At 41.4% G+C, this 23,573-nt stretch overlaps 1 protein-coding gene across 1 annotated transcript; it reads right to left on the reverse strand.

The window, feature by feature from the left end:
- Positions 1 to 1,765: 1,765 nt before the first annotated feature.
- LOC146636688 (B-cell scaffold protein with ankyrin repeats-like) lies at positions 1,766 to 22,872 on the reverse strand. Its single transcript, XM_085349663.1, has 15 exons — positions 22,860 to 22,872; positions 22,183 to 22,578; positions 18,850 to 18,983; positions 18,634 to 18,772; positions 18,227 to 18,369; positions 17,124 to 17,238; positions 16,167 to 16,363; positions 9,464 to 9,527; positions 8,989 to 9,210; positions 7,237 to 7,296; positions 5,440 to 5,627; positions 2,474 to 2,537; positions 2,285 to 2,314; positions 1,961 to 2,040; positions 1,766 to 1,798 (listed from the first exon to the last, which is right to left on the reverse strand). Exons 1-15 carry the CDS (start codon positions 22,870 to 22,872, stop codon positions 1,766 to 1,768), a joined length of 1,878 nt encoding a protein of 625 aa, XP_085205789.1.
- Between the last annotated feature and the right edge of the window lie 701 nt (positions 22,873 to 23,573).

The raw sequence follows: 23,573 nt of genomic DNA on the forward strand, positions 1-23,573 counted from the left end.
CTCACAATTGTATGAAGTGTGACCACTTTTGTGACCAAAAAGAAACAAAGTTACAGAATAGAGAAATACAGAAAGTGTCATTTCGGTCAGTTAAATAACATATACGATCAATGTAGGAAGTGTGTGTGTAGATTTATGTTTCAGAAACATCACAAGAATTTCTTTTTTCAAAGTGGATGCAGAGTACAGGGTTTGTCAGTCTTTGATCGTGTGTTTGATGTATTGCTGCCCACATACAGAAGCATGCTTTGTGTGGGCAACGCATGACACTGAAGTTCCCTATCTCCTTGTCTCTCTGACTAGGGAATTATTCCATGTGGTGGCGCTCAGAAATTTGCATACACAATGATTTGAGGCCTATCTCGATGGCCGTGCCCGATGCACGGACTGAAATAAACGCAGCAGGTGACAGGCAAACATATGCCTCGAATGCCATGGGGTCCCGAAGCCGGATCATCTCCAAAGGCTAACTGGCAGGTCTAAGTAGAGACGGCATTAATACATATTATTCACAAAGAGCATGATTGAACAGAAAAATGTGCCCGGCGTGTACCCAGCTGCTTTGTTGGCACACAGCTCAGCCTCTGCCTGGGTTTCAAGACTGAGCTTGGATTTAGCCATGCATTCACTGAATTCCCCATGCAGCTCTTATTCATTCATTCAAGCACAGGCAGGGCTATACCAACAAACTGGTGTCTGTGAGTGTGAGAAAGAGTGTGCTCATATGTGCCAGTTCCTGAATGGGTGTGTAAATCACAGCAAATTTAGATTTTTGACAACTATGTACCGTAAATAAGCGCCGTTCTAAGAGGGTATTTATTAAATTTGTAAAACACAGAGATGGCTGCATTGTGGCAGCTAAACAAAATGATTTTCCCGGCAACATCAAGCCTTCTTTTACCCTAACATGACTAATATTTCTGCTCTTCGCAGTAAGCCGGCTTACAGCTTTCATTTTCTTTCCTTCAGATTCATATTGACATTTCTTGGCTGACGCGAAGATCGAACACATGCTTCGTGTTTGCAGCCACAGCAAGACGTAATTAATTGATGTGCTCATCTTCTGATTACATACATCAACATGTATGGATACATTTTTCCAAAGCTTGCCACCCAGTCAATAGGAGGTCACAGGTGCATCTGTACTTACAGATGTCTTCAGACTGTGGGTGCGATAGCCATATCTAGAGATATGACGCCCTCTAGAGGGAAACATTTGGAGGTTTTACAGGCCGAGACTTGCTGGCGTGAGCGCTGCCTTTCTCTAGAGAAGAAGCTCATAAAAATGAGAAACACATAATTTCCTCACTAATTATTAAAATTGTGGTTTAGTTTAAACATTTACAATTGTGAGCGAATTGCTGCAAATTCAGTAACAAAAAAACTGTTAGAAGCAGTTTAATCTACAAAATTACAGGAATACTAACATCTAAGTTTTCACAAAGCAAAACTATATGATGCTAAAAACCTTTCATTGTATTGTATATTACATATAATTATTCAAACTAATGCACTGATACAAGTTATCCTATAAGAGGAGGGTTAAGCTGGATGTGGACTGTGTAACATCCTTTTTACTTCTTATTTCTCTGAAAGAGAAAACAAAGAAACAAACGTGTTTATGTATTACAACAGATCACAGCAGCTAAAAGTCATAATTGAACAGAATATTAATAGTGTCTTTGGAGCCAAACAGAAAATATGATTCTGGCTTAAATAATCAAAGAAGTGGATTTCATACTCACAATCGATATAGGACTTGCATTCACCGTTTTTCGGATTTTCGGAAAAAAGCCGTCTGCAAAAGAATTTGGTGAATTGCTGCATTATTATATTTGCTTACTGGGACGTCAGTGTACAGTATTTTTTTTGTTTCAAGCAGAATAATCAACAGATGTGATTAAATGATATATTAATGCAGCTGAGCCAAACTGTCCTACTGCAAGTGAGGTAAACGTACCTGCTGTGCTTTAAGCGGCTTGCTGTAAAAATCAGACTCTGCTGGTTGGTTTCCTCTTTGACTTCCATTCACCGCAACACCTGGGGGAGAAATTATCCAATATGCACTGCTGAACAGAGAATCATTCGGTAAAAGAAAATAAAGGACTCTCATTTAGCGCTGGTGAAACTCACTAGATCAAAACACAAGGCACTGGGGATTTGATTTAATAACACTTCCCGGAGGATTAATTTCCCAGCACTGCGACTGGAGCTCGAGAAACTACAAAGGCATGCAAACACAGATTTCCTCTGCGCGCGCTGAGATAAGTTTTTAAAGACTTACTTGCCGTGTGATGAACGATGTTGATTTTATCTGTAGGGAGAGAAGACTTTTTAATCCATTTACAGTATACAGTTTAATACACTCATTTGTACCGGGGTTATTTATTCCATATACTTAATATTTTAAAGAAAACCAAAAAGTCTCTGCGATGACAGCACAGTTTAGCCCACATAGAATGTGAATATTTACCATAGACGCTGTCGTCTGCCTCTCTGTTGTTTATGATAGTGGCTCTCAGATGGCTCAGCTTCTGCTGTAGAGACAAAGATCAGTGCTTCAGTATTAGACTGACTGTACAGAAGGCATCCAGGTCTTTATACATTCTGAGATTTCCATGATGGATCCGTGTTATGTTTACACTGGCTAAGACAAAGAAAAGAGCGCGTTTCACAGACTCATCATAAATCTTTCGGTGCTTTCGTGGAGGTCCAGTGGAAAACATACTGCAAATATAGTCCAAGTATGCAACAACAGAGCAGAACAAAAGGGTGGAGGTAGTTTTACTGACGATATTAGTCCGCAGACCAATAAATCTGCTCTCTGTACTGCGCTGCATTTCAGAGAGCAATATACTTTTAACTGTTGATGATGTTGATGTTAAGGTGCTACCTTGATCATTTATCACTAAGTCTGTTATAAGATGTGAAAAGTAGTAAGAGTCAGTGCTGAAATGCCCAGGTGAAAGCTCCTTATATCAAATATTGAAAATTTGTGTAGCAGAACTGGTGACTCTTTAGTCGGACTTTGATACAGTGTGATCTCTGTTGCTCTACTCATTCTTCTCCTCGAGTCTTACATTTTGCAGGTATTGTGACTTGACTTCAGTGTTAGGCGGGAAACAAATTCCTTTAGCTTCTACAAAGGCGTCTACCGCTGTTTTACAACCTCATAACCTGTCTGTGTAACGCACAGCAGCGCACCGTAGACCAGACCTTATAACTTGCCTCAACAGGAAAAGCACAGGTGTTACTAATAACATTAAAAATGTGTCTCAAAAATGAGACGGTGAGCCAACAAAACCAGGACCCTGAAATAAAAGCAGGTACATGGAATTAGCGCATCATCTGTTTTATTATTTCCTACTCTGACGTGCCAGAAAGTATTAGGTGAAAAAGGTTTGTTAAGGCAGATTGAGCCCGAACACTTCATTGTAAATTAACTGCAGTCCTGATGAAATTTACAGTACTGTGCGAAAGTCTCAAACCACCCTTCATGTCTTTATATTTTGCAGCAATTTATTCAAAAACCTGAAAACATAACTGGAAAGTGTATAAGGAGTTTGTGCAATTCTAACGAGCTCGAAAGTGAGTATTTGGCATGACCACCTTTATTTTCCTGCACACACACAACGCTCTGAGGCAAGCTGTCTTGTCAATAATCCTTTTTTTATCCAGGTAAAAATCTCATTGAGATTCAAATCTAATTTCCAAGAGAGACCTGGCATCATGGCAGCAAAAAGTCAAAACACAAACGCATAAGGGTGAAGTAGTCATCAGGAATAGTTCTCCAGGCTTCTTGAAGGACATTCAAAGCTCTTCTTTGGATGTTTTCTGCCTTTTGTTCTGTTCTCTGTCAAGATGATCCCACACTGCTTCAGTAATGTTGAGGTCTGGATTCTGGGGAGGCCAATACATGACTGATTATGTTCCATTATTTGTGTTTTCCTTTACCCAGTTATGCTTTTACTTTATTATCAGGGTGTTTGGGATCACTGTCATGCTAAAAAATTAAGCCCTTTTCAATCAAACACTTTTCAGGTTGAATTGTATGGTGGATCAAAATCTGATGGTACTTTTCTTTGTTCATAATTCCACCAATTTTGACAAGATCTACAACACCACTGGCTGAAATGCAGACCAAAACCATGACAGAGCCTCCACCCTGTTTTACAGATGGCTGTAGACTCTCACAGTTTGGATTCATTACTCTATAAGACGTCTTGCCACTGATTTTACGTCCAAATTGGCATACAGTCTCTTCCTGTTTCCCTTCCCTAAATAAAACTTCTTGACAGCTATCCTTCCACTGAAACCATTAGATGGAAGGTCCAGATGCATCTCATGTCCTGTGTTAGGTCTTTGGTGGATTATATTTTTCTATTTCTTAAGGACTTAACTTTCTGTACTGCTCACTTTCTGTAGATAGTTTTTTTTTGTAGGCCTGTCACTTCTTCTTTTCCCCCCACTTCTCCAGTTTTTTGAAGTTTTTTATGGATGGATGGCACATCAAGCCAAGGCATGCCAAGTTTACGGCTAAAACCTCTTTGGGAATCACCTTGTTGGTGGAAAACTACATTCCTTTCCTACCCTGGTGTCCTAGTGTTGCACAGCTACCTGATAACGAACAGATACACCTTCCCATCATTCCCCTATCTGGAACTTAACAGCAAGTAACTTGTGTTGTGCTTCAAATCCTTCACTATAGCTGTTACAGTATTTTGATTGCACAAGTTTCACATTATTATTTATGAATTTATAAAGAATGCTAAAAAAATACTAGATAAAAATACCCCTCAAAACTGGACTGCGGAGCTATTAAAAACTGCTCTCCCTCTCTCTATCATTGCCTTCTTGGTTAACAACATAAGACGCTGATGCAGGGTAGCTTGCCGAAAGCTCTAGATTTGACAGACTTATTTTTTAAGGCACAACAGCTGAAACCACCCAGGTCATGTGATATGTGCAGTTTGGTGTTTGAAGAATGTGTGCGTAGAGGCTCCTCGAGTTGCAGGTGTTGACGAAATAGAGTAGCTACAGGAAAAAAACGACAGCCAGATATTGTAAACATCATTTCTGCTACTTTGTGGTGCGTAACAATACTAGAAAACAGTACCATGTCAAAATTTACATGCTGCTGAAAATAAGAAACCCTTCCCTTCAAATGTGAGTTTGTCATATTTTTGGCCCCTCTGGCTTCCTGTACAATTCATAACAGAAACCCTATTTTGAATCAGCGATTCTTCACTTCTTTCTTTTTTCTGGCCTACAGAGATCTTTAAAACCCGAGGGACTGTTTTCTTTATTGTGACACATGGTTCCCCAGATGCATACCACACTTGCCTGATTATTCAGTATTTGTATTGTATCGTGTGTGGACCTGCTTGCTTCTTTCAGATCCCTTCATGTGAGTTCGGTCAGAGCGTGCAGCGATCCTACCTGCTGCTTGGCATCCAAGTCTTTCTGAACGTGCTGCCAGTCGCTGAAGAGCTCGAGAGCCTCGTCCACAGTAAGCGAGCCTGCCTTCACCTGCTGCTGGAACTCAATGAGCTGCTGAAGCCCGTCTATCTGGTTTGGCACAAAGGTGTCGTAGGTGGTAGAGACACTGCCTTCTCGCCCGCGTGCTGCTGTAAACGACAAGCCCATAAAAACAATAAGCAGGAACGTTTCAACATGTTTACTGCTGTAGATTATAAAATAATCATAATGTAAGTCCTAAAATATCCACCCATAAATTAAATAGCTGATTTCTAGTTGGGAGAAGATAGAAGGAAGAAAAGCCCGAGTATAATACCAAAGCAGCTGGTATCCATAGTCGGGTAATGTGAGTTCGCTCGGCACATCTGTGATGTCTGTGAGTCACCGAGATTGTAAGTAATTTTCGTGGCGAGTGTGATGATCTGTGGACGTGTCATTCAGTGTCACTAATGGAACAGCGAGGCAGACAAATGGCTTCATCTCTCTGTAGGTGCTCACCATTGCAGTTCATCCTTTTTTTTAAACTTCTTGGCATGTGGCTTTGCTTAAATCATTTTATTGCCTTTTTTACTGCGTGTGTACCCATTACACTGCTGCTTTAATTACTGCCTTCCCCATGCTGATTACTGGAATATTAATCTGCTTAACAGAACACTACAAATTATTTCATAGCGTCTCCATTAACTTATATCATCCAGCAGGTAATTTTAATAGACAAAAAATTACAACAAAAAATTAGAGGAAAGTATTTATTAAAAAAATGATTGGCACATCTAATCTTAAGTGATGATATCAGTCGTAGCCAAAGAGGGAAATACAAGCAACTGTTTAAAGACATCACAAGCATGAAAAAAAGCATTAACTGCTTATTCTAGCTGCAGGGCTTGTTTGTTTCAAAGTTAATGAACTGCGACTGTCTGTCCCAAACAAAGCAAAGAGTAAAGCGGCAAAACATATCAAAGCTACTTGCATTAGTATGCAGGCGACTGCTTAGTCAAGCCTGAGAATAAAACTCTGATATATCTTCAGGATTATCTCAGCATGGGTCTGGAGACTGCAGATTTTTAGCAGGAAGTCTGCATCACTGAGGGCATGGAGTTTGAAAGATGCAGATGTTTGGATATCTCAGTGGTCAAAGCTTATTTAAAGCAGCACACAGGCAGAAATAAGGGAACGCTATCGGAAGAATGTCTTCATGCAGCAGTAGTTCATGGAGTTCTAGCTCTAGTTCAGGGGTCCGCAACCTGGCTCGCGCGCCCTTCAGCTGTGGCTCATGTGAGCTTTGAACGAAAAAATATTGCAAACTATACGAAACAATAGGAAAAAAGATTACATCTGTTATCCATCTGACTGTGTTGCGGCTAAAGAGGCTCTTTTGATGTTGAAGGTTGCCGACCTCTGGTCCAGTTTATACACACATATCCCAGAAGCCACTTTGTTGGTCCGCTTGTTCAACTGTTCATTAGTGCAACCAATTTAAGAGTCCAGCCCAGTACTGACAGGGCGTACCTAATAAAGTGTGTATGCATTTAAATGATACCAACTGAAGGGCAAATTGTATATGATGAAACAGGATTAGCGCTGCTTTTTGTAAATGATCACATACGACTGGTTAGCACTGGTTTCCTAGTGATGTTATATAAGTTACAAATATTCAAGTAAAGTCCACGTACCTTAAATATTGTACTAAATGACTATTGTACACATTGATCACATGTTACTTATTGCTCTTATTACTATATATTACTCAACACCTACCTTGTTTAGAGGGAAGTGAGTACAGATCTCCATCGCCTGGTGTTTTCTTCCTCTGGAACACTGTTGATGCACAACAGTTTTATGTAACATTGTGCTAATAATGTGGTAAATATCTCTGTAATTTTCCACTAATTATCTTATTAGATAATACTACTAGAATGATGAAAACCAGATCTGAATCTTAAATTTTTTCTAATTTGTGCCTGCATTTTAACTGTCCTGCCACACGATGGAGCCATGATCGTATTTCAAAGCACCCTGCTTGTGGCTTGTTCGTAGCTTAGTTTAAAAAAAACCATCCAGCACTGTTTCAGAAATGACAAACGTAGTGACATCTGAATATATGTTTAAAAATCTCAAAATAAAAAATGCAGGATCTTGGCTCTTTGCAAAGAGACACAGTTGAGCTCTGAATTGAGTTAGACACTCTGAATGATGCTTTTGGTTTCCTGTCAGCGCTCTGAATGAAAGACTGCACTGTTTTAGCTGTCAGAGGCGGGGGAGCTGCGGCCGTGTGACCAACGCTGGATTTCAAATTCAGCATCCACACCCTGGAAGATAATCCCAGCCTCTGACTCCGTCCTCTGTGACAGCATCTCCTCTTTTCCACTTCACGCTCAAACACGACCTCTCTTTCCTGCCTCGCTCATAATACAAGCCCGGCTTTGTGGCTTCATTCGGCCTCGGCGTGTCCATGTATGTTGCATATGCAGAACTGCCTGCCCATGGGATTGAATTTCATTCACGTTTTCAGTCTCACTGAGCCCGAGATGTCGCTGCTAACAAAAAGAAGACTCCTCAGTGTTTCCACTTGTGCCGTGTTCTCCAATAACTGGCTCGTCGCCTAATCCTCCACCGAGCCTCATCTCTGCCCTCACATCTTTGACTGCGGTGGTGGGAGTTAGGGGCAAAATGTGATCCTTGTGTGGTTTGAAGCTCCTCTGTCTCAATAGATGGAAACCTCAAAATCCCTCTCCTTTCTCTTGTGCGCTCTGGGGACAAGGACGATGGAAAACATGTGTAATGACTTATTCTGGCTGACTTGGCCTTGATCTGGCCAAGATTGGTTGCAGATGGCAGCCCGGTAGTTCCCTCTCTATTACTGAGAGGATGGTTGGGGTGCAGAGAACTCAGTGGTGCACTCAATTCCTTGTTTTGCTTCGTAAATCCCACCGGGAACGGGGTCGGCTCAGTAGATACAAGCAAGCTCACTAAAGAAAAAAAAAGGGGAGCTATTTACTGAGCCGCTCTAATTAGTTTCGTCTATTTGAATGCACGTGAATGCGAGAGGCGGGCGTAATATTGTCTGCGGTAATAATTAATTGCGGCCCCGCGTGTTCATTTTTGCATTTGCGAGACGGAAAAAAGAGAAGCCACAGCTGTTTTAATGATTTATAAGCCTTGATAATACCAGTCACTTTTGGATGTTTCATCTTCATGAAATATTCACACAGCTGTAATTGAACAGTTAGGGACTGCGGGCTCTCAAGGCAGGCAAATGGGTCTTTCTCCAGACTCGCTCGTGTTTGTTTTGTGACGGGGAGCGACTATGTTCTTGCGGTTTCTGAAATCAAAACAAACTGCATCACAAAGCAAGCTCTCTTTTCTCTATTCAGCGCTCTGCAGCGCTCTGCTGATGGTGGCGATGCACATTCCAGGCCCTTCCTCCCCCCATCCTGCATAACTCAGAATCATAATCATCACTATTGTATCTGTCTGAATGAGTGATGCAAGAAAAGAGTCTCAAGTTACCTTGAGTGATGTAAGGGGTTTTGCTGTCCATCAACTGGGTGCCTTCAGGCCGGGGTGTGGGTGCTGGTGGGCGGTTGGCAATGACCACTGCTTTTGCTTTAGCTGAATTCAGGATGGTGTCGTATTCACCATTCACCCCCAGCGGTGCGTAGAGATCTTCATCCTCCCCCTCTTTTTCCTCCACCTGTTGCAGTTTCTGTGTGTCTGTGATGGAAAGATTCCCTGACACACAGAGTGTTTACTGCACTAAAGCCTCAGAATCATAATGGATGCTGCACATGCCGTTTTTGTTTTGTTTTTTTGGCCACTTGTCATTTCACAGCTGATCAGAAGCAATGCTACACGATGTCCCCATCATTGAGGGGAAACGAAATGAAAGGAAACACAGTGTAATCATATGCCGGGGGGCATAAAACAATTCCATTACTGGCTTGCCTTCTGCCCTCCCTCCACTTCCCATCAGTTGCTCACTCACCTGCACTGCACATCATTTCGTACACGCTGGTATCGTCATTGTCCCCGCCTGAGCCAGACATATTCTGCAACAACAACAGAACACAGAGATGCATTTCTTGCGCCCGTCCAGGAGGCCACTTTAAAGGATATTTGTCTTGCATTGTGATACAGTGCAGCAAAATGTGGATTACTCCTTAGCTCGCTCTCCCTACTTTGCCCGCCGGCTCTTTTTCTCACCTGCGTTCTTAGGCTTAGAAATTGAAAGCTCAGAGCACAGATGACTCTCCACACACCACCACAGGCTGATATCTTCTTCCGTGCACTGATTTGATATTCAGCATTTCATGTCAGCTGTGACAAACGTCCAGATTATTAATCGAGCTTTCTCACTGCATCTGTTAGGACTTGTGGAAAAGCAATTTCAGGGAGCCATAATGTGAATTACAGAGGTGTGCTTGTTACCCCGCCTGCTGGCTAACAGAAACCCGTTTTCTCTCTGACAACAAAAGCTGCAGCAGACTAGGCCTCTTCGCTAATAGCACGCTGAGGGACAGACAGGGGTATGATCAGGGTAATTATGAAATCAGACTATCTTCCCTTTTCAGTCTAAACATATCAGTTAGTGAGCAATTCAAGACCCCTTTGCTCCATATCAGACCGCATCTATAATTAGGATGAGAAACAGATAATGATTTGCTGCCATATTTCAACTTCTGATAGAGATGCACATTCTGATATGGCTAACAGAAAAAAAACAGACAGTACCACTACATTTTTAAATAAAAACAGCTTTTACTGCATTGTAGCTTTTCCATCGAAAGAGTGAATATGCAATAATATCTACTGATTACAGCTGACCCCGCTGCCGCTTTACGAGGATACATTGTGAATGCAGCAATGTAAATCTGCAGAATGCATGAGATACAGCTCATTTGGATCAAAACATCCACCATATAACCCGCCCTGCTGCGTGTGCCGTTCCCAAGCAACACAGCAAATCATGACTCAATTAGAATATTGCACTGTTCCGAGTACTGCAAATTACACATTGGCTGCCATGAATGCATTACTTAACAGTAGAGGTTCATAACAAGCCCAACAGGTGGAAGGGACGGGTTAATTACCACCACTCGATCATTGAATTTTAATAGTCAGATGCTGTGCCGAAGCACAGTGTGGTATTTTCAGGGGTAGTTCTGGACCGAGGAGGGGTATTTGTTTACTAACCACAAATTCTAAATCATTTTAAAGATGCCTGAAACTGCAGAAGCCCCATTCATTCCAGACAAATTCAATATGAACTGCCGCAGTCCAGACAGTATACATCTAACATGGGATAAGGGCCGTAAATCTGCCTTTAACGGCTGAAATGGCCAATTCACAAGCTTGCTCTTCGCTCGGCTCTCAACTTTAGCGTGCTCGCTATCTTTTTGCACACTGGTGTCAGCATGGGAGTGTTTGATGTGTGGCAGATTGCAAAGTGTAAAGCTGAACATCACACAAGTGCTGTGCAGTTAAAAATCTGTCCAACTTGTTGGTTTTTTTTGGCATAGAACAGCTAGTTGAGCTGGCGAATAAATACTTCACACTTCTGTAAAGCTAATTTTGCTCAGGAATGTGTTAACTTCGCACTTTTCTTTTCACACAAAGCCAAACATGTATTATTGAAGGCTAACACAGCAAGCATAAATCAGTTGTGCTTACATCAATCTGCTGTCAGTGGCAATGCTAAGATGTCGGTTACATGTTTACCATAGTTGACCTATTCTTATATTAAATAACAAACAACTGGGAATAATGTTCCAGAGGGAGAAGGTTTTTTTTTAAACCAGCATTTTACTGTAAAGAAAATGCCTACTTTGATATATCAATAATTTATCCTTCTTTAAAGGTGACTTGATGCTAAGTGACTGCCCCAAAACTAAATTAAGCTAGCACTAGCTTATGTTAGCGAAAGTGCGTATCAGACAGATACTGATAGTGACATTTTCTAATGGCTCATCATATGTGTTACTTTGTCCTGAATGAGACTATTAATTATTTGTTCATTGATTTCCATGGCACTCGCACGGCATACAGTTAGCATCTCAGTGTATACCTGAAACGCCGCTAAAGAAATGTGTAAAGCTGCACGTGGGTGTTCAGATGAACTCGTTTTCTGTTAGTTAGAAGGCATGTGGACTAAGGAGCAGTGAGAAGAAGAGACTATGCAAAGTAAAAGCTTGACTAGAGTTGTAATATTCACTGAAAACATTATACAACATTAACACTTTAGAACTTTTATGTTACTACCAACATAAGTCGACTGTAACATAAGCGTTATTGTACAAAAACTCATCCATTCATCTATTTTCTTCTACTTACCCAATTCAGGGTTGTGGCGATTCACGCTCACAGCTATGGGCAATTTAGAATCACCAGCCCAACAGGTGGAAGCCCAATTAACCTAACCCCACTAACTTCATGTTTTTGGACTTCGGGAGGAAGCCAGAGTACCCGGAGAGAACCCACACAGACACACGGAGAACGTGCAAACTCCACACAGAAAGACCTAGGCCACATGGTGGATTCAAACTCAGGACGTTCTTGCTGTGAGGCAAGAGTGATAACCACCAAACCACATTACTTTAACCAAGTATACCCCATATCATAAATACAGTTTGAGTAAGTTTGAATCTAGTTGTGATTTCACTGTGTAGAGATCTGTGTTTCCACAGACGTGCATTAGAAATTAGAGTGCAGAGGTGCTTCAATGGATAGCCACTGCCATATCTACGCATATATGTCTCTATCAATATTTACCATACTATGCTGAATAACATCGTCATGCCAACATTTGCTAATTAGAAACAAAGTCGAGAGATTCATCATGTAGGACTGTGAGATAAAACAACATCAACCTAATCTGTTTCACTAGAAACTTTGTCAAGCTGACTGAACGATGTACGAATTCAGGGGATTGCTAAATTCAGGCTTCTTCAACCTGTTAATATCTGCAAAAGCTTTTGATGGAGCTCCATCCAGTAGCTGATATATTTCAAGTGTTTCTAAACCAGCTATGCTAGTCCGGAGGAATAAGTGCTTGGTGAAGTGCAATGGATATGCAACATATAGTCTGGTAATGAGTGGTAAAACAGCGTTTTACTTGAGGAATATGCAAATGTTAAGCAAATCTCTGGAGCTGACGCATATTACCGTGCAGTTACTAATAAACCAAACACCTTATGCAAAATATGGTCAGCTGATATAACAAATCTCACGACCAGAGTCTAGGACGTCACCTAATTTGGATTTTGTGAATTTGAATAGGTGGATACACGAACAACACATAAAACGTTCTTTGTAGCCTTCGGGTGGTGAAGTTGCTAGCTGATTTGTATTTATCGAGTTGTGCTCTGCACTCAAAGCGCACACAGTGAAATCTTGCAGCATGAGCACAGAGTCCATCGAAATGCCAAGTGACACTCAGCCAGATTTGTGACCCAGTTCTGAAATATTAAATAAGGAATATGCTGGCTTGTGTAAGTAATTGAGTGAGCACATTGCAGTCTGAGGACATAAACATTGTTGATACCAGCGGAGCATTTTCTATATTTGTATTCTAGTTATGCTCTCCCTGAATAATTCAGCTTTCCCCTCTGGAGCAGTTCACAGCTAATTAACAAAGAAGTGTGGTGCCGGGGCAGACTAGTGGATCTAACGCAGGCCCTGTGAGTGATTCGGCCCGTCTATGAAGCAGGGGGCCAATCCATCTAGGATTTATTGACAGAGTGCTGCTACGCTGACGCCCAAATCACTGATGCATCATGGGTTGATTAATTGGAGGTGGTGGGGGGAAACACTGCAGATGATTTAATGAACCGAGGACAAAAAAAAAGGAACAAAACCCACAACACAATCATGGCTCTCATAATTTCTCCTCCAGGCCACATGCAAGCACAGTATGTGTTGTTTTTAGCTGTCGAGATGAATACCCTCCAATAAAAACTGCCAAGAAATAACACTTTCGTCTGTGTGCTGTATCTGATGTCTGTTAGGTTGTAGCTATAGACTCCTCTTTGATAGACCTCCGTATGACTCGACCGCTCCTCTGTCAGTTCCGCTCCAACGACTTATTGTACACTCACAGCGAGCACCCGCTAGACCGCTCTGATCGAACTTCGCTCACTATGCACTCACTCTCAATTAGCAGCGTTGCCAGGGGGATAAATACATTTGCAACAGCTGTTGGAGTGCCAGGGCTTTCTATAGGTTAGGCCGAGGCATTAATAAAGCAAAAATGTTTTCGACATCATAAGGAAAGATGAGGGGAAATTGACATTTTCTGACTGAGCATTAAGTATGTCTGAAACAACCTGATTGTAATTTGTCTGATTGGCTGCCGTAGCTTTTATTTTTTCCTCTGTTTCTTTTTTCTTTGTCTTCTGTGCCTCCCTGTCTGTGTCTCTTACCTCCTCTTTTATTTTGAAGTATATTTTCTATGTTGTTGTTCTTTTGTTTGGTATATCTGTGCTTCATTCCTCTTCCCCACAGAGTGTATTTAGTTTGTGCTGTCACATGAAGCTGGTTATCTGCTTGATAAGATAACCCAGAATTTATCGATCTAGCTATGAGTGTGTTCACATAAAAAGGGGGTGACATCTGACCAGTCACAAACGGATAAGGATCTCTGGAACATAACCTGTTCTGGAGCAGGTGATGTCTGCAATCTCTTAAGAGGTTAACAATATGAAAACACACAGTTAGCCCTGAAGTTACCTGAATAAGCCCAAAGCTCATCATCTTCTCTTAAGCTGATTTTATTTTTATTCCTTTTGTGGGGATTTTTGTGTTTTTCAATTCAGTTTTATTTATACAGCGCCAAGTCACAAAAACAGTTGCCTCAAGGCACTTTATATTGTAAGGTAGACCTATATATAATAATACATATGGAGAAAAACCCAACAATCATATGACCCCCTATGAGCAAGCACTTTGGCGACAGCGGAAAGGAAAAACTCCCTTTTAACAGGAAGAAACCTCCAGCAGAGCCAGGCTCAGGGAGGGGCGGGGCCATCTGCTGTGACTGCTTGGGATGAGAGAAGGAAGAGAGGATAAAATACATGCTGTTGAACGTCCTGTCTCCTTCCCCTCGCCCGCAGTGCTGCCCTTAACTAATCCTGGTTCTGTTCAACTTCCTGTTAAAATTGAGTTTTTCCTTTCCGCTGTTACCAAGTGCTTGCTCAAAGGTTGTTGTTTTTTGATTGCTGGGATTTTCTCTGTATTATTGTGGGGTCTTTACCTTTACTATACAAAGGGCTTGTTGTGATTTGGCGCTATATATACATAAATGTTGATGTTTCTATTCAGGTTTTGAGGTGTCTCTCTCTGAAACACTATTTGTTTTCATAAGAATGAGTGCACCTCTGTGGACATTTGTGGAAAACATACTTATCCTTACTGATACAAAATAACACTTTTATTTAGAGCTTTAGGTAGGAAGATTTGGTAACCTCACTTAAGAAGCTTGTGGGTATCATGAGCAATCAAACCTTGCTCAAAATTGATGTTCGACTACCTCACAACAGTGTACCAAAGATATACCGCTCCGGCTAAAATGAATACACTGAAAAGCTTTTGAGGTTCACTGACAGCAGATGTGCAATGTTGTGTAATATTTGCATTACACACTGGAAAAAAAGGACCCGCTGACCTTTCTGTAACACTGGGTGCGTGATGTGTGTTTTTGCTTTGTTTTTTGGTTTTGTTTTGTTTTTAAATATATATATAAATAATGTCCTCACGGCCTAATGAAATTAGTATCGGAAAGAACATTGTGATCCTACAGGTTTATCAAGTAAAGTGAGGTAGGTGCACGCAAGGAATCTATTAAATATGGATTACCTCTAATTAGCGCGTGAGAGGCTAACCTGCGGCTCAGGCGCGAGCGCGTCTGCTCAGCGAAGTGGAAGGTTGAGCGGGAAGATGATCTCCGCATTAACATGACAAAATGGCAGCTGTTACGCAAGGACATTTTTAACATCAGCGGCCGCATTAATTGTCTGAATGTATGCAGACGACCTGTGCTGGGAGCCATTGTGCACGCATGAACAAACACCGTCTTTCTAATCTCTGTGGGGGTGTTCCATTAGGAACCTCACAGGCCAGATATATTGAAGATGGGAGGAGGGAGCCCACCATCCATGTGCTAACTGAGTCATGATCTGGATATAAAGACGCAAGTTAGGAGGGAGTGTGTTCGCCCCTCCTCGCTTTCAATCCTTCCTATTCTCTCCATTCCTTTCATTATTGATAAGGGACCAGTCACTTATTGTCCTGCTGCCGTACTCATTTCAGTAAGAGCATTCCTAAGTGCTGCACTGCTTACCCCGGCTTTTAGATCTCAAGAACAAACGTCTATCTTGCTATTTTCCTCAACTGTCAGCAAGTAACTGGAATTCAGCTTACCTAAAATGACATCCAAGCAGCTCTGTAACAATGATTAATGGATTCACAGCTTTTTATTAAAATTAGAAATCACTGAGCCGGAAAGCTGCAATCAGATATTGTGATTTTTCTAATAATGTCTTATGAATGTCTTGCATCTATGGAAGGTTAATAAGCCAGAAGCATGATCTAACTTGTTGCAAGGATCAATTCCACATGGAATAAGAGTCAATATGAGCCCAGAAGATGAAACGCACACAGCGAGAGTGAAAGAAGTCTTATAAGGACGTAGTTACCAGCATCTCTTTCAGTATGACGTGAACCTCTGTGTGGCCGTGACTCTTGGCAATCTGAACGGGAGTCTGTCCGTGACGATTGGCCGTGCGGAGTGTTCTTACAGCACCTGGACACTGCAGGAGGAGGCTGGAGACATTTCTGAAGCCGTACCGAGCGGCAAAGTGGAGGAGCGAGGGCACCTCTGCACGGTGGAGCTCTGCGGGGGATGTTTGAGAGTTTAGGTCTTGGAAAGGAATTTCCATCCATTACATTAAGGCTGAAATTGAAAATGAGCTGCTGTATCACGTAATAGCAGCAGATACCTCTGCCTTGTGATAACTTGACGGCGATCTAGTGCAATGTGGGTAATCTAACACATCCAGGAGCGTCAAAGAAAGACAGCTTGGAGGTACTTATTGACCTGTTTGTCATGGCAACATTTCCCTGTGCCCTTTTCAACAGAGTTAAGAATCAATCTCAGTGGCTGATGAAGCCATCAATCTGCCACATAATGAGCCAAGTAATAATGGAAGGCTTTTTTTCCCCTTTCAAAGTGGATACTGCGCTTGATGCAAGTGGGACCTATTTCAGCTGTGTGCATTATGTTGAATTCACGTCATTGCTTCAAGACATGGCCAGGAAAGAGAGAATTAGGTAGACATTATAGTGCAGCAATGCGGCACCTAATATAAATGGCCTGATCTGACACTTTCTGTTGTCATAACCTGCCGCAGCTTGTATCAGCTACACGTTAGACGTATTGATTTGTAGCTTCTGTCTGAAGGAAAAATGTTTTCCACACAATTAGGGATCGTGTAACTACTGTGGTTTGGACTGTGGATCTTCTGACAATCAAACAAGAGTTTTGTTTTTATACATTTTATATACCAGGTTGGGTTTTTCTGTCTTTGCGATTACTCAGCAGATGCTTTTTAATGTAAAGTTCAGACTAAGCAATCCACCATGGAGAGCTGTACCTCTTTCAGGTGCGTTTTCACACTGCAGTCCTTGAAAGCCTCCCGTGGGCATGTTCTCCAACAGCATGGAGGCCAGTTTCTGATCCAGCGTATTCACAGAGGACACCTGAAAAGCCTGAAATGCAAACACAGTCTAGTGAGTAATGGCTGTAAAGAAAAGCTTGCAGCCTTTTCTCTTAATGACCAGGCTGGAGGCCTTTTTTGTTTTTATTTGATGAACGAATTAAACATATGGATTAAAAAAAAGTACAATGGAACTGTTGTTGATGTTATACTGAATTTACAGTAGAGAGACCATAAAAGTGCCAGGTTGATTTTTAACCACACACACATCAGAGGCGTGTCCGGGCCTTTAGTTTGAGATTGTCTTGGCAAATTCTTCTGCTGGCGTGCCTCGAGTGTGCCTCTTCAGCAAAAGGGATCTAATCAAATCAAGTGTTCATGGCTCCAAGACAGCTGAAACCTGCTGTCCTTTAATTTCAGAAAGGAGATAGTGAATGGTTGTTCATAAAACACCAGAAGAAATATGCTGATTCAATCTAATGGATGTTTTCCCACATCTTTGTACTTTTAGGCTGTGTTCTGAGGTAGTGATTGACTAATTTTGATGAGTGAGTTGCATAATCGTGAGTCACTAAGTAGCATTGCGCAGTACCTCAGAAGAGTTACTTCTATTGTTAAGGGGGAGTCTGGAACAGCAGTTAAAAGTGCTCTAAACATGAGTAAGTTAATGATTGACTGCAGGTATTTAAATATATTTGCAAGTGTTATATGTTTGAAGTCCCACTGCTGTTTCTGTGCACACATATAATGTGAGCTAAGAGCCAGTCTTTAGTACAATTATTTAGTACAAAAACCAAATGTTTTCTTGTTTTAATGGTTCCTCAATTTAATTGTCCACCTCTGTAAAAATAGTTAGAAACAGACTCTAAAGAAAGGATGCGGAAATAGAAACAACAGAGATCATTGATGTATGTATAATGAGGAAAATTTCCCAGTTCAGCACTAATCCTTTCTGGGGGAAGTAGTGGAATTTCCCATTTTAAAACTCAGATAAGGCATTTATTCTTTATTCTTTACCCACATATCATTTATGGCTTTACCTGACACATGAAATCTACAGGGTCTGTTACCCTCGAGAGCAGACACGCGATTTCTTCGATGTTGTTGTAGTACTGCAGCTGTGCATCATTCAGCGGTGCTCCACCGCTGTAGACAGTCACTCCTACATTTCCTGCTGGAAAATCTTCAGTAAAAACACACAGATAACACACAGGCATGGTCAGAGAAGATACTAAGATTTTTGTGTGTGACCAAGTTGTTATCACGTGCCAAGAAGTTACTTTAGCAAACAGCCTATTATCTTGGTTCAACTATTTAGTCCCTTGTATACAAAGATAAATGACTCATTCAAAGAAGATCACTTCGTAGGACTTTAGAGGCTTCACACAAGACAGAATAAAGCTTTATTAATCATACAGTCATCACAGTATTTTATTGTTTTGTTCACCTGGGGCGCTGACACATAGGATCCTTTCATTCCAGCGGAGAGGCTTCACTCTTAGCGTCCGACTCTTACCCGTAAACTCAACTTCAGTGTCGGAGCCAGCCACCTCATTTTTTAGAAGAATGAACACTTCCATAGAGCTCTACCAAACAGACAGTACACACGTTACATGTGCTTTGTGAAAAAAAAGGTTTACTAATGACTAGATGAGTTTCTCACCCCACAGGGAACTCTGGAAGGAACCACCATAATGCTGGATCTGGCGCTGTCAGCTCCAGACAACTGCATCTGCACCCCCTTCAGCTCTGATGCTGATGGTTTGTGTGTCATGGGGTTCATATTTGCTGCTGAGGCTGAAAAAGATAGACACTCAATAACATGCTGAACTATGCACTGAGAATTTCTACAAAACACATTTTTCAAATAGCAGTAGCTATCTGAAACATGTGTTTTAGTTACTGGAAGATCCCAGATGGTTGTTCTGCCACTTTGGCCCGAGCTGTAATATCTTGCCGACAGTCAAAGACATTGTCAAGGTTGTCGACAGCATTATAGAGCCACTGGTGGTTAGCAGAGAATGAATTCCTGTAGCATTAGGATAAGTTTCTTGCAGTCGATTTTGTGGAAATGTCTAAGCATGTACCTATACTGACTCTGTACAGCACCACAGTGGATCTCTCAATATGTGAACTCTCAATATGAGGTCTGCTGGTCATACTGTTTTTCTTTGTTTCTTCAACCATCGTTCCTAGATCTGCTTCACATTTGATAATCAGGTGCTGGAGATAGCAAGGCAGAAGGTTGCAGCAGTTCACATTGTCACCATTATGCTCCCGACTCTTAAAAACCTTGCCACCTTGGAAACACACTCATCTGCTGCCTTTAGAAACCTCCTGCCAAGCTTGCCTACTCATTGGTTCTCACTAACCCACTAACTAACCTGCTCACCAGCCAACCCACAATCTGCCTATTGCTCTTGCTTACATTGGCTTTGCCACCAGCTTCCCACAGACCATCCTCATAACTTCATTCTGATAATCTCCTCTCTGGCATCTTAGGCAGTTTCTAGTCTTCCTAGAAGACTAGTGGACATCGCGGCAAATTGCTGACAATGCTGAGAGAAACTGTAAATAAACCCAAGAGCTATATCTCAGATTCTATGTGCCTCAGTTAGCATGCTAAATGTTAAAGGTCATGACAGTGCAATTATAAAAAAAAAACTGAGCAAGTGTGATTTGTTTGGTGGTTGTTTGGTGGGGTGGTTAGGAGAAAGGCTCGTGTCTCTAAAGGAACATGGCAGCAATGCTTAGGTCTACAAAGTTGCATCTGAACAAAACAAAAGAGTTCTTGAATAAGGTCCTTTGAACAGATGAGACTGACGTGGAGGTGTTTGGTCATAATGTGCATGTAATACGTCATCCATAATGCGTCATGTTTGGAGAAAACCAAGTGTATCAACACCTCATGCTAACTGTCAAGCACAGTAGTGGAGGGGTAATGGTTTGGGCTTATTTTGTAGCCATGGGATCTGGGCAACATGAAGTCATTGAGTTGACCATGAACTTCTCTGTATACCAAAATATTACTTAAATAGGAGGCTATCTGTCATGCAGCTAAACTGGCTGAAACTGAGCTACACAACAGGATAATGATCCCCAGCAGAGCAGCAGAATAGTTGATAAAGAAAAGGATCTATCTGCTGGGCCAAGTCACACTCCAGACTTAAATCTGATTGAAATGCTGAGTCCTTAAGAGAGCTGTGCATAACAAATGCCCACAAACCACAATGAATTGAAGCAACTAAAGAAGAGGGTGCCGAAATTCCTCTATAATGACTTGAGAGACTGAAAAATACATACAGCAAACAGTTAATATAGCTGCTAAAGGTGGTGCTAAAAGCTGTTGAATCGTGGGGTGTAATTTTAAGACCTGGTGAGAACTTGATGTTGATTTGCTGTCATGTCCTAACATGTAAAACCTGGAAAAACTGGCAGAGGCTGTACATTGGTTGTATGGCTGCCAGGGGAATGAAGGCAATGATGTTTACTGATGATGTGACTGCTGACAAAAGTAGCAGGATTTGTGAAGTGTACAGGGTTATGCTCTCTGCTCAGATTCAGCCGAATGGCTTATGACCTAAAGCATACTGCAAAGGTTTTCTCATGGCAAAGAAGTTGACAGTTCTTCAATTATCAGGTCAGCTGCATGTATACTTTGTCAGGTATAATACTGGGATAAAAATACTGTATGAGCATGTTAGCATGCTAATGCTAGCCTTTTGCTCAAAACATCGGTGTGCTCAGAAGAAACTGATAGACCTGCTGCCATGGTTACATGATGTTCTCTTGTCGTTTACTTACCTAACCTAGCATGGTAAATAGAGTTTTTAATTTGATGATTTCACATGTGTTTGAAATAGAAAATCTAAACTCTCCTTTTTCATTGGAAACAGCCTGACGCTGATGCATGTAGGTACAGAAACCAGTAAAGAAGTACGCTTACTTTACGTGGGGTACGCACTTATCAAACACCCACATGTCTGTTGCACGTGTCAACAAACAAACAGCTTCATCCTGCATTAATAGTGAAGGTGCTTCTGGGTTAAAGTGTAACTGTTTATAGGCTCCCGCTCTGAACCACTTCTCTGTACCGCTGCAATGAAGCAATGCTGTAAGTGCTATTGAATTTGCATGGCTCACAATGAGTAATCAGTGGTGTCTGAATTTGCATCAAATGTTCCTCCTGCTCCCACACCTGTTTAAATAGAAGCCCACTCCTCCACTTTATGGTTTTATACAAATAGTGTAATTAGGAAAAAAACGGGAAAGGAGGCAGAGGATAATTGGCGGGGCAGATGAGGACATGGTAGTGATACACGCAGTTTCACCAAAGATGTCTCTGCAGCTGCTCCTAACAAATATTGGATCTTCAAAATGCACAATTCTCATGAAAAAAAAAAACTGAGTAAACAGGTTTCCAAGCTGCTCAGGCATTCTAGCAAATAACGAGCACTCGTCTCTCCTCGCATTTATTACAAGGGAACAGCAAGGACATTTGTCCTAAAGGAAGGGCAGGTTGAAAAAGCTGTTCCGGGTTTTCAAAGCTGAGATCAGCACTGAGCCAAAAAACATGTTTTTAACTGTTTGTTTTTAACTGTCATGCATTGAGATATTTTGCATGCTATTTGAATTCAAATTCAAACCTTAAACTTCAAACATAATTTTTAGAGAAACACTAGGTAGCGTTAAGACTGGAATAACAGTTGGAATGATGTTGAGCTCAAAATATGAGATGTGACAGAGTTGCGGGGTATTTCACACCTGACTGGTTCATGAAATAAGATCAGAGACCTCATGGGGTGGCAATGATAAAAGATACCAATAGTTCAGTTTTACTCATTATCCACTCTGCAGGAGGTGGTTGATTTGCTTTTACCCATTCTTTTGCACTTTAGCCAATATTAGCATTCCTCAAGTCCTATAATCTTCTACCAGGCTAAAGACAATGGTGCTAACACAATATATGGTCAGTGATTTTAAAAAGATTCCATACCTTTTCTCACAGTGTCCATCACAGTGGACAGGTACTCAGAGGCGTCTTGTTCACTAGAGATCTGCGTGCACTCATCACCGTTCAGAGGCACCAGCTCTAGCAGGGCGTTCAGGCTCTCCACCCCACATAGCAGAACCACCACATGAGCCGCAGGACTCAACAGGCGTCCCAGGAAGAAGCGTTTCGTCGGGCAAAGACCCTCCAGCAAGCCCTTGGAAAGGATTAGGAGCTTGCAGGTATACTGGACGAGCCTCAGGAAATCACCCTTCGGACTGGTCGCTGCAGCAATGTCATAGCAGCAGATCCCAGCCTCTGAGATGGGACCAGTGAAAACTGACTGTAGGTAGGTAGCCCATTGCTTTGCCTCAGTGTCGTAGACAATCAGCAAATCCCCAGCTATATGAAGAAAAAACGTTATGGTTTCAGTATTTTATGAAACAACATTATCTAGACTTTTCTGGAGCTGAGCCACATAGAGGTAAACTGCCAAAGTAATCCCTGTTTATTTAAATATATAAAAACAAGTGAAATACAGAAATTATTGATCTGGTGATGACAACAAAATCAATCAAAAAGCATTAACTACAAAAATCACATACTACACAATCATTTTTCACTATCCAAGATAAAATAGTAATAATGGGCTAATTAATAAATAATATGAAAAAGTAGCCTACCTGTGTGGCTCATGTCTGCGGTGCTGCTTGTGTGCAAGGCTGACTTCACAGTAACTGGATGGCTATTGTCAGGAGGCGTGCAGATAAGAGGCTGTTTCCGTGCCAAAGCAGACAAAGACTCAGCTATGATGACCAGGAAAAAGTTAGGCTTTGATGTTTTGCTTAAAATATACATAAATAGTTGCTTGATATACGCTATGAAGTTAGTCTAATTGAGAAGTTACACAACTTTTTACTTTTTGTCCTTTAACGTGATTTGAAATTTCCCAACAGACCATAAGAGATAAGGACATCAGAGGTTTAGTTTTGCTCTTAAAATGATGCTGACACCATAAAAGCTGGCGTGTTGTGCGTAAAAGGGAGTTATAAATTTATAGTCATAAAATAATAAATAAAACACGATGCTGAGGTAATGGAGTAAACATTATCTAAAGAGGGCGGCACATTAAGATGAAAAAGATTGTTGTCAGTGTTTGTTTACATCTTTCATGCTGAAAAATCTAATTTGTGTGGAGCGTTTTTGAGTATCACCTTATCACGTTGTATCGTAGACATGCCAAATAAATTTTATGGTATCCCTTATAAAGACAAAGTAGGCATTCAGGTAAGCGAAAGAGGAAAACAGAAACCAACAAAAGGTCATCGTCAAGCAGAGCTTGAGTCACAGACTTGACCGGAGTTTAATTAAGCCTGGGTACAAAACAAAGTGTTAGA

Source organism: Diplotaxodon limnothrissa, linkage group LG3 (genome assembly GCF_057381915.1).
Source record: "Diplotaxodon limnothrissa isolate DT_005_m linkage group LG3, D_limnothrissa_male_GT1.1, whole genome shotgun sequence".
Lineage (NCBI taxonomy): Eukaryota > Metazoa > Chordata > Actinopteri > Cichliformes > Cichlidae > Diplotaxodon > Diplotaxodon limnothrissa.